The sequence below is a fragment of the Nematolebias whitei genome, chromosome 14, assembly GCF_014905685.2.
Source record: "Nematolebias whitei isolate Nwh7 chromosome 14, NemWhi1, whole genome shotgun sequence".
In the NCBI taxonomy this organism is placed as follows: domain Eukaryota; kingdom Metazoa; phylum Chordata; class Actinopteri; order Cyprinodontiformes; family Rivulidae; genus Nematolebias; species Nematolebias whitei.
In genome coordinates this window covers 29,965,651-29,978,989 of record NC_056511.1, presented here as the reverse complement: position 1 = coordinate 29,978,989, position 13,339 = coordinate 29,965,651, and the positions used below count along the sequence as shown (strand labels likewise).

Sequence of the window (13,339 nt, the reverse complement as noted above, 5' to 3'; positions counted from 1 at the left end):
TTCTCAGTACGCTGAGATAGCAGGAATCCTAATAGCTCTCCAGATGGCAGTAGACCGCTCCATCCAAACGCTAGTCATCTGCACGGACTCTAATTACGCTCGACTTAGTTTCTTGTGTCATCTCGCTCTGTGGAAACAGAACGGCTTTCTCACAAGCAACAAGAAAGTGGTCAAACACAAAGAGCTTTTCATGGCATGTGATCACTTGGTGACATCACATGACCTACAGGTCTACTGGAAAAAGGTTCCGGGACATTCAAGAGTCCTAGGCGATGACAAGCGGTATAATGACCTTGCAGACTTCCTAGCCAAGGACGGAGCCGTGGACGGCCCTCCGTGGTCCTTTGACCCCTCCTGGCTGCTCGCAACTCTGTCAGTACAACCTACAGCCGAGGTAATGGCAGTCACACGTGCACAGGCTGTGGCCAAGCCGGCTGACAATCCAGTCTCTGTACAACCTGTGCTGACTGACCCAGACATCATCCAACTTCAGAAGTTGGATCCTGCGATAAACTCGATGATACTGTACTTGACTGACCCAGACAAAAACACTCCGTCTGAAGTCGACCTGGATTCCAATTCAGACCTTAAAGTCCTCTTTCAGCTGCGCAAACAACTAAAACTACTCAAGGGCATCCTAACTTTTGCTCATGGACCGACGTCCTCACCCGTGTTCGTGGTCCCCCATGACCACAGGGGGGTGATGTTAGTTCATGCGCATGACCTCCCATCCACAGGACACAAGGGAGATAATGCCACGCTGAAAGCATTAAAACAAGTTGCTTATTGGCCTGGAATGAAAAAGGATGTCAAGAACTACATAAAAGGGTGCCTGGTCTGTGGTCAGTTTCAGCCATCCAGACCACTCCACAGAGCACCACTGCAAAGTAGAGGCATTGCATTCCCATGGTCCGACCTCCAGATCGACTGGGTTGGACCACTTACTAAGAGCACTAAAGGAAATAAATATTTTCTGACGGTAACTTGCGCATTTACCAAATGGGTAGAATGTCTACCAAATGGGTAGAATGTCTACCAGCTCCTAACGACACAGCACAAACAACTGCTATGTTACTAATGAATCGTGTATTTTCAAGGTTTGGACTTCCCCTCAGGGTGAACTCAGACCAAGGTACACACTTCACAGCTGAAGTGATGAAAGAACTGTGGAAGATGCTAGGCATAAAAGTCAACTTCCATGTTGGCTACCACCCACAGGCCTGAGGCCAAGTGGAGAGAGTAAACAGAACTGTGGTAAGTATTTTGAAGAAATACGGGGCTAGCTAATCCTTAAGTTGAGTCTTGCCATAGACTCCAAAACATTTAGGGGGAAAACCAAAAAACCAAACCTCAAGTCGTTCGTCTAAAGGGACAACAAACAATTGAACCAAACTATATTTTGCCATGTAAATCTAACTTAAACCAAGTTAGGAATGGAAGAATAGTTTGGAATGCCCTTCTATAGGTACGAATCCCTATATATAATTTTTCAGCATGACCCACCCTTTAATTGGTACCTGTAGCTGATCTAAACCATGATAGCTTACACACCAGGTGCATATAGGTTAAGGTCTTATGTAAAATCCCACTCATAAGCCTAACTAAAACCACATAAATGCATGAACACATAGAACCAGAATGGCATCTCCTGAGAACCACCAGCAATGACCTTCGCTGAAGGGACCTACAACTCCAACGTGGGTCTCCAAACTCCATCCAGTGGTCGCCTCTGCAGTTCAATCGAGGGAACCCCTCTGCATGCTGATCAATCAACACCTCCAATCGTTGTGGATTTACCGTTGTGGATTTACCGTTGTGGATTATATGACTTTTTCCAATGGATTACAGACTTTGTTTCCAAGGGGTTAAAGCGTTGCTGCAATGGAATTACCAACGACATTATGGAAGTACCTGAACCGTTGTGGGATTACCTTCTTTGACTTTTGTTTTCCTCTTGCTGGATTACATAAAGATCAAGGACATTCGGAGGTGTAAGTTCATGTTGGAATTCATCCCCATGGACAGGCGATGATTTCCAAAGGGGGGACTGTAGTGAACTAGGCCTCCGACAACAATCTGTCTCTGAAGACCTTCAGGGGACAGGAACTGTTATTTCATTGATTTGAATCCAGAAATACAAATTATCTCATCAAGAGACTATATAATTGTATCCTGAATTAATCAATTGAAAGAACACTCTTCTTTTCACATTATCATTACTATTTTAAGATATCTTGATAATCCAAAGTGTGTTTAGTTCATACCATTTCTAAATGTTGAAGTGAATCACTCATTTAAATCCACTGTGAAATAGTATTAATGACTTTTAAACCTCATTAGACCTTGATCATACAGTTAAATGCCTATTTACGAAATAAGTGTGCATTTAGTCTTCTGTCTGAATGAGGAGTAGTAGTGGATGTTGGTCGAAAGTCAGAGACGAGTTATTAGAACAAAGTGTCTTGTTTTTAAAACTCGCAGACAGTAAATAACTTCAACTGGCACCTGCTCTGTCTCACCTCGTCATAATATTTTCCTGTATGTACTAACCGTTTTGTTAAACATTCCTACTGTCTCATGACTTCTAGTGACCATCTAACATCACTAGAACCACACCCCTGCTGGTTGTTTCAACCAATCAGGAAGTACCATGTAACAGGAAGTGGATACCCCTTTCAAAGGAACACTTCTTGGAACTATTCAGTCAGTCCTGAAACTCTGTCGGAGTCTTAAGTCTTAGTCTTCACGAGTCTTAGTCTTTTCCAGTCTTGCTGGAACTTTCAGTCAGAGATGAGACTCAACTAAATAGCGGATGGATGGGACCATGTGCCAAGGGTCCCTCCATTTCAACGGAGTCACAGCTCGCATTGCTGTGCACTCAACCCGAGCAGTACATGCTCTCAACTTTAACTGAAGCTTATTCTGTTGATCGGAGCATATGGAACTACTTCTAAAGATTCCCAGCTACTCTAACCGGAGACGCTGAAAAGGGAGCATACTAATGGACTTCTGTTCCGGAGTGGAGGTATCCACCATCTCAGGTAACAAGCCGTTGACGTCCTGAAGTGTACCGGAGAGCTAAGCTGGATGTCGGAAGAAAGGTGCAATGTTCTGGTTCCACACATAACTTTCATCCTTAAATCTAAACTTACTCCTTAAATCTATTTCTCCTCTTTAACTTTTCTATTCGCCAGTAAAACAAACTAGATGCCTTCAGAGGTGAATCAGCCTCAATCAGTAATGTTCTGTTGTCTTGTTAGTAAAGCTTGCCAAGTTTATTAAGCAGAAACAGATCAGCAAATCAATGTGTACATGTTTTGATGTTAAATTTTGATTCTGTTAAGTAAATGACCGCATTTATTCTGATGGGTCAAAGATAAAATGGCATCTCATGTCACTGATTAAACAATCCACTCACAGTTATCTTGGTCACATGGCAGAAATTTAACTCGAAAAAGAAAATAATCCATTGTAATTATCCATCCATCCATCCATTTTCTTTACCCGTTTATTCCATTTTGGGTCACGGGGGTCGCTGGTGCCCATGTCCAGCAATCACTGTGCGAGGGGCGGGGTACACCCTGGACGGGTCGCAAGTCCATCACAGGGCCACATAGAGACAAACGAGACAAACAACCATTCACTCTCTCACTCACACCTAGGGACAATTTAGAGTTACCAATCAGCCTAACATGCATGTTTTTGGACTGTGGGAGGAAACCGGAGTACCCGGAGAAAACCCACGCATGCACGGAGATAACATGCAAACTCCACCCAGAAAGGCCCCTGGACCGGGGTTTGAACCAGGGACCTGCTCGCTGAGAGGCAGCAGCTCTACCAGTTGTGCCACCGTCCATTGTAATTAAACAATTAATATTCTTTGTGCTTGAACTAGCTTTAAGAATAATTAATTAGTAGTGAAGTTAACGCCTTAGCTCACTACAATCGGTTCCAACCCTCGCCTGTGATTATGAGACATGGATCATAACCAAAAGAATCCAAGCAGCTGAAATGAGCTTCCTCAGCTGGGTGGGGTCAGCCTTAGAAATGAGGGGAGCTTCTTCTACTCATTGAAAGGAGTCAGCTGAGGTGGTTCAGGTGTCTAATTAGGATGGTTGTATGTTCTGGGCATATTTTTCTAGGACACCCTGAGGGATTATGTATCTTCTCTAGCCTTTCAACACCTTGGTTCTCCTCCTGGACATCTCATTTCCATGTAAAGCTACCCATTTTTTTCCTGCCTACCTGTGATCAGGTTGTCGAGGCAGCAGGTAATGGATGGCTTCTGGGAAACTTTGAGGAGCGACAGAGCAAACAACCACAGTTTGACTCATTCTAAACAGCGATGCACAGCAGAGGGTGAAACACGCCTGCAAATATGGGATTGGTTTTATCGGTTCTGTTTCTGGTTTATGTGTCAGCCCAGCACAGGTGCTTGACCTCCTCAGAGGTGGGACAGAGATGCAACTCCACATAAAAGCTTTTTGTTGATCAGAATGATATAATTTCTTTTACTTTACAAAATTAAGAGCCTGTATTGTCGTTTTTTTCTTTTCTTTTTCTACTCACTCGCTCTTGTACGAGGCGGACTCTTTCTCTTCCCTCTCCTGTTCTCCTCCTGCTTTTTTGCTCTCTGTCTGTGTATCGGAGCTCCTATTTTACACATCTTCCAAAATGAAAGCTCTTACGGATCTGATCAATTGGACTTTCAACACAATCGACAAAATCTTTTCAACAAAGCGACAGGATCCTGGAGAGCCCTCATGTTCCGCTGAGAATCTCAGGAGGATGCCGAAGATGTACAGTATACAATCGGATTTATGATAACAGGTTTCTTGCTTTTTGGAATTGGCTGGTTCCTGGTCTATCAACATACAAGAAGACAGCTGCAGCTAATTTGGCCCTTGTCAGGCTGCCTGCTTGTGAAGGTTTGGTTCGTGCTCTGAGGACTCAAAATCATTTACGAGCTAAACTGTAAGATGGAAGTGATTTGTGAGAGTCACAGGCCACCTGCGACTTTGGGACTCGCCGGCATGTTGGAAACGACTTTGGAGGGGCTCGTAAGCACGGACCAGTAGAATGCACCCTAATTTGGCCATTTTGGATCATGAAACTACCAGTAAGACTCAAGACTAACAAGAAAAGGAAGACAGGAAAAAGACAATAAAAAACAGTCTGCCTGAAAAAAAATCCAATTGTGGCTTCTCTGAATCTGACTCCTCAGTTGGCCTCGAAAACAGGCTGACATATCAATTTCTACTGGGCAATGTGTAAACAAAGGAAAAGCTTAATCTGTCGCACCCCCCCCCCCCCAACTTCGGTGGAGGCTTATTTGAACTGTGCCGACTGACCATCATCTTAGCAGGACAATGGACTATCTGTTAGTGCTTCATGGATCGCCTGCAGAGTTTTTTGATGTCTTAAATCGTGTCCTGATAGGACAAGGTGTGAAGAGATCTTTTTCATAATACAACTATCCTCTCCTCATGGCTTTGTCCCCTTTTCTATCTAAAAACGTATTCTGAAACGGATAAGAGGTCGAGTTATCACAGCAGCAGCTACGTGCGCTCCGCCCATCTTTCAGATGACTGTGCGAACTTAATCTCACTGTATCTCAGTATAATGATAATAAAGCTTATTTTGATTCCTTGTATACTGCTTCTTTTATATTTTTGCTATTTTTGGGTGTAACTGGGACCTTGAGTACACAATTTCGTTCCATCTGATGTACCACGTGATGCGAATGACAATAAAGTCTCCTTGAAGCTTGTAATATAGATTTTCTTTGTCTCACTGAAATTCCTTAAATTACATAACTTGCAGCAGAGAAAGAACCCCGCCCCCTTTAAAAAAAAAACTTTTCAGATTCTTACCCTTGAACTTGGTTTTGAGGCAGTAAACAATGTTCTCCTGAAGACTGAGTGAACAATATTACTTAAAGCAGTCTGACACCTACACTTCATCTGCAAACATTAAACAGTGCAGAATGTTCAGTGTTTCTTTTTAAAGTCATATCTTGTACTTTGTGTTTGAAAAATTATTTTTCTTGAGAGGGCTGACTCCAGAAACCATCAAACTGGTCGATCCACTATGAGAAGGTGCTATTTATAAGACTGAGTTTGTTGCAGCTCCTCAGACTGAAGAAGTCCTTTGGATGAAAAACGAAACGTCACAACAAAAAAAAGAAACTGTCCAGAGGACCTGACACAACGTGTTGGATTTTTTTCCTGGATTACTGAGCATAAACTTTGACTCTATGACCTTCTGATGACTGACTGCATGTGTCTCAGTGCTAGACTGTAGCATTGGCTGCCATTTTAAATGCCCCCACCATTAAAAAAAAATGGTCTTATCTGTTATGTATCAAGCATGAGCACATCACGTTAATGAAGACAAATTAGGTATGTGTGTAATTAGATGAGGATCCTGATGGATGAATTAGCCGTGGCTCGTGGCATCTCTCTGCTCTCATGCAGGAAGTGGACAGAGAACAGCAGTTGGGGGCAATGGTCCAGATCCCTGGGCGACCCCCATCTGATCTGACACCTGTCCAGTGTAATGTACTGCTGTCAAGGACGTCTCAGATGACTGCTTCACTGTCTCGCTGCAGAGCAATGCACATGCTGGTATAAATAGATGGCGTTCTGCACCCTGAAGTTATTTAAAGCAGCCAGTGAGCATGTCCCCCACCTCACTCAACGTCACAATGCCTTGGAACCAGAGGAATACCAGTGATCTGCAGACAGCAATACTCACTTGGAGAATTCAAACTTTGGGAACCTGATGAAATTCTTGATGTAGATGGTGAAGTTTTCTGCTTCACTCAGTAAGGGCTTTCTGGAAGAGACAATGAAAACAGAGTCAAGCACGAGAAGAAAGGCTTAATAAAAAGGCTGTAGTAAGCACAAATACACCCCAACGTGGCAAATTTCCAAAGTTCTTTAAAGATTCTCACGTGGGTCTTCTGCTGTGTTCAACAGGACACCAAGCGTGGATCTCACAGGTGCCTGTGCTGTTCAAACACACGCCGGTCTTTATTCCTAATGGAGAAAACAAGACTCAGTGCTTGTATAATGCACAATACATACAGTGTCTGCAAAACATATGCACCCCCCGGGATGTTTTAGGCTTTTATTGCTGTCATTTCAGTCACGGTCAACATAAATTAGCCTTCTTTACAAATTAAAAAAAAAAATCTAAAAGTCTTCTTCATTGTTGAAGTGAAATTGAATTTCTACAAAATAATACCAATTAAGGAAAAATATGTAACATAAAGAAAGTGACTGGATAAACATTCACCCCCTGAGTGATTATCTTTATTCAACTCAACGAGAAGCTTAATGAAAAGTAAAAGTCAGGGGGTGCAAAAGGATTTCCAGGGATCTAAACATAGTTGTGTTAAATCCATCATCAAGAAATAAAAGGACGATGGGACATGTGTAAATCTACCAAGAGCAGGCTGTCTTTGCAAACTGAGTGGCTGTGCAAGGAGAACAGTGCACGACCATCAAGATGCCTGTCACTCTGAAGGAGTTACAAGCTTCAACAGGCGAGATGGGAGAAACTGAGCATATGTAGTGGACTAGGCCTACGTCGAAACTAAGTCTAAGGTCAAAACTCTTGACCTTTAGAACCTTGTGGGACAGGAACTGTCATTTCATGTATTTGATTACATAAATACAGGTTCACCCATCCTGAGACTTTCTTTCTTGAAGATTCAAGTGAAAAGAACACTCTCTTTTTATTATCATTACTATCTTACAAATGTTGATAATCAAAGTGTCTTAGTTCAAACCATTTTAGATGTTGCAGTGAACTAATCAATTTTATTAACTGAGTAATGGTTTTTATTCTCATGCAAAAGTTAGAACTCATGTTAAAAGCTGTTGCAGAGTAATTATGCATTTTTCTGATTTCTGCTTTTGAATGAGCAAGTGTGTGCGTTTACAAGGTTACAGTCAAACGAAAAACAAGTTGTTATGTTAAAACTGTCATGTTTTAGAATCCTCTCAGACGTAAATAGAGATGTTTTGCACCTGTTTCTTAAACACGCCACAACAAAACCCTCTCGGTCTGTGAGAACATTTCTGAGCTGTCCCATAACAATTCTCGCTGTCTCTAACCTCTTACGTCACAAAACCCACCCCGTCTGGTCGTTTCTGACCAATGAAAAATCCCAAAAAGTGAACCGGGAAAGAGTCTTTAAAATGTCAGTACTTCCTGGTCTACACAGAGTTACAGACTCAGAGAGTTGGAGAGTTGTCGGAGTTCTAAGAGTTCTGAGAGCGTAGAGTTCGGTGAGAGTCTACTCAAGTTCTGCTGAGTTCTGATGGAGTGCTGTTGGAGTTCCTGACATGACAACAAAGCTCTCCCGAGTTCCATGGGATTATAACATTTTCCACTGAGGTGAATATGTGTCGAACAGAGCCTCGCCATTACTTCGGACGAGTAACAGCATCCTACTGAGACGCTGAAAGGGTGCGTTAAACGGAATCTCACCTGAGACATCTCCAGGTAAAGGAGCCGATTTCATCACCTAAGTGTACTGTAAGGAAAAGCTGAAGAAAGCCGGAGAGTGTCGATTCTGGTGAACACTTAATTTCCCTCACATACCATCTTAACTCCCTCTAAACTTCTTTTCATCTTTAACTTTCTATCAAGTAGAAATTCTCCCAGATATTTAGAAATGTCTGTGTAAAGTGCTTACCCACATTCATGTGGGCAAAAGATCATAGTTGTACAGTTTTCATAAATGTCTTTGGTGCAGCAACGGAAAAATCATGGCCGTATGATTTTTCCTGATTGATTGCTTATATTGTTATTTTCATAATTTGCCAAATTAATGTAAATGTTTGATGTTAAATTTGATTCTGTAAATAAATGACCGCATTCATTTTGATGGGTCAAATCTAAATGACGTCTCACGTTTGCATTTCATTAAATTCAATGCACGTTTTATTCAGTCCAGAAAAATGAGGAACCCGCGTTAAATGATGAATATATCCCAGCATCTGTTCGTCTACAACTGGTGGCCCGCTACGCGCTCCTAAATGGACTGTAACCGTGTACACATTGATTTTCATGTTGGCAAGGTTGTACAATAACAGTTTATCAGCTGTGCTGAAAAACCGTGCGTCTTTACGCAGCGCAATTGGAGCTGCGCGCTTGTGTTACGCTGGCGATGTTTTAAAAGCTGAATTTGTGTCATTGAGTCTTTATAAAGCTGAATTGTACGTCTGTATGTGTAACATAAGCTGGCTTTGAGCTGTGGAAACGCTTTATTCTGTTTAAACTGTGTTCCAGACGCTGTTCTGGTCCGGTTCGGTTCTGTGGTTCCGACTCGGTTCTGGAAGAGTTCGAACGAGTTGTTAAATAGCTGGAAAGACGTTTTGAGACCGGAGTAGCAGACTCCGGGCAGCTCAGGGGTTGGTTCGTTACATTTTTAGCAGAGAAAGTGCATTTTGATGGTTTAAAAGACGATAAGTGATGAAATAGCTTCAGGCTGAATCTAACATGCTGGTTATTGCTAACGCTTCGTGGTTGGTTGTTTGCTGCTTTGGACAGCTCTGATTTGCTGAGAAAGGTTGACTGACGTCACCTCCCCTCACCCCTACGCTGCGTCATTGGTTGAGAAAGACCGTGTGTAACGTTCTGATTGGATGAGGGAAGTGTCAATCACGTCACCCGGAAATGAAGACTCGTTTTCATAGGGAATAAAATCTGCTTTTTAACGCTGGAAAGCGCATTAAAGCTGTGTTCTGAAACGCTGTTTACATTCTTCGAAGCATATTCGCTGAAAGTTCGCCACGTTTGAGTTTAAAGACCGTCATAAAATGATGCTTTTGAACTACGCTAGCGATGCTAAATTTTAAGCTAACAAGCTAACGACCGGATGGATGACGTGTCACGTCACTTCCCCCAAGTCGGAAATGAGCTTTACCGTGCTTAAATTCACTAAATACGGCTGCAATTTTGTTCCACAAAACTCATGTTTCATGATATAAGGTCTGATTGAAAAAATTTTGCCACGTTTGTGTAAGAAATCCGTTCAGAAGTGTTGGTTTTCACCGAAGCAAGCCGATGCTAATTTTAGCTAACAAGCTAACGACCGGACGCCACAGGAAGTTATAGCACCCCTAGTGGACGACACAAACAGTGTCTGAGTTAAAATTGTTGAGGATCTGCTGACATCTTGTGGAGAAGACGTGGGATCACAGGTTTTCACTTCGTTTTTAGGTAAAGAGTGAAATTGAACGTTTTATTTTTCTGTAAGGCAACTTTTGAGTTAACAAACTTCCTCAAAGCTGAATAAACACTGTTATCTTGCGTTTTAAAAGTTATGAAGGTATTTATGCAAAGAGCTTTTACCAAACAAATTTTTATTCACTGATAAATCCTTGAGTAACAGGTACATAATAAAATTTGGAAACTTTTAAATAAGATACAGTTACAGATATTCACAGAGTTGAATAGTTTACTCATTTTGCTAGAAGATAACGCACGTTTAATTGATAATTCACTAAATAAGAGTAAAACTTATCAGGAAAAAGAGATTTTCTGGTTTATTTTACCACCTAAACATTTACATCTACTATTTAACTTCTAAATAGCAGATAATGGCGGACGAGGAGGTAAACACTGACCCCTTACAATCCGAGGATGCGGTCCAGACAGCCTTACACATTTTAACAAATTCAATTATTGGCAAAAATTTGGAGGAATTGCGAGACCTTGATGACGATCAAAGACATGAGGAGCTGCAGAGTTTATCTAAAGCAGCTACAGTGAAGGAGGACACAAAATCAAGCCGCATACGGTTAGCAAAAATCTCTCTGCTTCTGAAGGCGGAATTAGACCGTTTGGTGGTAGAAAAGGGCGTGCTATTCAACGGATATAAGTCTGAAAAAGAGAGGTGTGACGAATTGATGATTGAATCTGAGTCGCTGAAGCAACACCTTGAGGCTGCTGAAGACCTCTCAAAGAAAGAGCTGTCAGAACAGGCTCAATCATATGAGGAGAAGTGTGCCGAGCTGATAAGTGAATCTGAGTTGCTGAAACAAAAGATTCAAACTGATAAGGACCTCTCAAAGAGAGAGCTGTCAGAACAGGCTCGATCATATGAGGAGAAGATTGCGGATAAGGACCGAGCGTACCAAGACGCGTGTGCGGATAACGATAAGTTACAAGCACAGTTGAAAACCGCTTTAAGGGAGCTGGACGATTGCAAGGCAGAAAAGGGGTTAATAACCCGGAGTTGGCTGACTTTACAAGATAAAAATCAGTCAACAAATGAGCGTCTGGCAGCTTGTGAGGAGAATTTAGCTACAGCTACAAACCTGATTTCTGACATGGAGCTAGCTGGTTTGAGGTTCAGAGACAAACAGGGTCAGCTACAACCACCCCAGACAGGTGCTGTTGCACCTCCTCCCCTTAGCCCCGTTTCAACACCCCCAACCCGGGGGATAAGGACGGGTCTGCACCCACTTGCACCTCTTCCTCCTGACACCAGGCAGTCAACTCCACCCCCATCTCGGGCGGTGGGGTTCGACCTGCACCGGTATGCACCTCTTCCTCCTGACGCCAGGCGGTCACCTCCACCCCCATCTCGGGCGGTGGGGTTCGACCTGCACCGGTATGCACCTCTTCCTCCTGACGCCAGGCAGTCAACTCCACCCCCATCTCGGAGGGTGGGGACAGACCTGCACCAATATGCACCTCCTCCTACCAACCCTTATCAGCCACCCCCACCCCCACCATGGGCAGTAGGGGCAGGCCTTGACCAGTCTGCACCACCAGTCACACAAGTTAGACCGGTGATACAGTCTCCTTCAATGGATGACTTGCAGAAAATCTCAAAGTATGTACAACGCTTTGTTCCCGGGCCTATGGGGTCAGCAGGAACGAAAGCGTATCTCAAAGATCTGGAGTTCAGATTGAGATCTTATCCTAATGCTACGGTAGACGATAAGATAAGTCTGATGCGGCTCACTTCAGACAGAGAGGTGTTCACCTTCATCGAGCGTCTACCTGATGCAACGAGGAGGGATTACAACCTTCTGTGTGAAGCTTTGATCAGAGAGTACGACCCCTGCACGGGGCCTGCTGGTTTTCCAGCTGCAGACAAGGTCATGCAGGGTAAAAATGAACATCCAAAAGTTTATTACAAAAGAATCTTCCAAGCTTATTTTGGTAACAGAAATGAGACCGGAATGGAAGAAGATGATGGTTTTAAGTTTGTTTTCAGCAAAAATCTCCACTCTGATTTTAAAAAATCAGTACAGATGATGGCAAATTTCAGAGAAAAATCCATCAGTGAGATTAAACAGTGTGCTGTGAATGTGTTTGAAGCATGTTCTCATGCTAAGACGCCCATTGAAGTGTTTCCAAGTGTAAAGGTTAAACCCCTCCCTCTTGAACTAGAAGGACGACGTGCTTCGCCGCCTCCTCCTAAGAAGAAAGAGAGAAAACAGTCTGTTCAAGCTAACAAACCGCGTCCTGAAGGTGCACGCTGGGACAAAAAGGCTCCTCTTTCAGAGGAAGACAGTGATTATCGAAAAAGGGGTGGGCGCAGGACGCAACGATATGAGAAACCATATCAGCAGGGGCAGTACGTAAAGGAAACCCCGCAAGACGTACCTGACCGTCCCCCACCTCGGACGAAACGAACCGAGGCGAAAAAATCACAAAAGTTCCAGAAACAAGGCCCTACACCTCTGAGCTCGGAAGAGACGGAGAAACTACGCAGGTTGTTAGAAACTTTGAAACACACTGACACGGGAACCCAACCAGGAGCACTTTGCAGTAATGTAATTCCTATTACATCTGAGGGCGCGAATGACAACATAACAGATGTCGGTGGAACACACCAAGACGTTGCTGTGGTTGCCTCAAACAACCCCTCATCGGAAGAAGGGGGGGTAAACACACACACGAACGATGACGTGTCATCACAGGCTGAACACTCAGAAACAGCTTCTGCTGTGCTGACGGTTCAGGCAAACCAAAATTACACAGATAAGGCTGAACGCGTGAAAAAGCGTCAGAAAAAGCCCAAGAGGTTTCTGTGTAACTTTATCAGAAAGGGGGTCGCCAAAAAGGCGTACCTGTCAGTAACACTCGAAGGTGTCCTCACACACGAAGCACTCTTGGACGGTGGGGCAGACATAACAATCATGTCAGCTAAACTGTTCGAGGAGCTGAGGACGGCCGCTGCCAGTGTTAACAGGATAATACCTCTCTCTGAATGTGCTATAGAAATGCAGGGTCTCTCAGAAATGAAAACAACCCTGACAGCTATAGCAATGGTTCACATGCAGATTGGCAATATGACACTGTACCA

The 13,339-nt window shown here is 43.3% G+C and overlaps 1 protein-coding gene across 1 annotated transcript in view; it reads right to left on the bottom strand.

The window, feature by feature from the left end:
• The window catches only part of p2rx5 (purinergic receptor P2X, ligand-gated ion channel, 5), a 32,956-nt gene that overhangs the window by 3,642 nt on the left and 15,975 nt on the right, over window positions 1–13,339 (bottom strand). The window contains exons 5-6 of the mRNA XM_037687442.1: window positions 6,956–7,040; window positions 6,757–6,837 (exon numbers count right to left, since the gene is read on the bottom strand). Of these exons, the coding sequence (XP_037543370.1) occupies window positions 6,757–6,837; window positions 6,956–7,040 (166 nt within the window). The remainder of the gene's footprint in view (window positions 1–6,756; window positions 6,838–6,955; window positions 7,041–13,339) is intronic.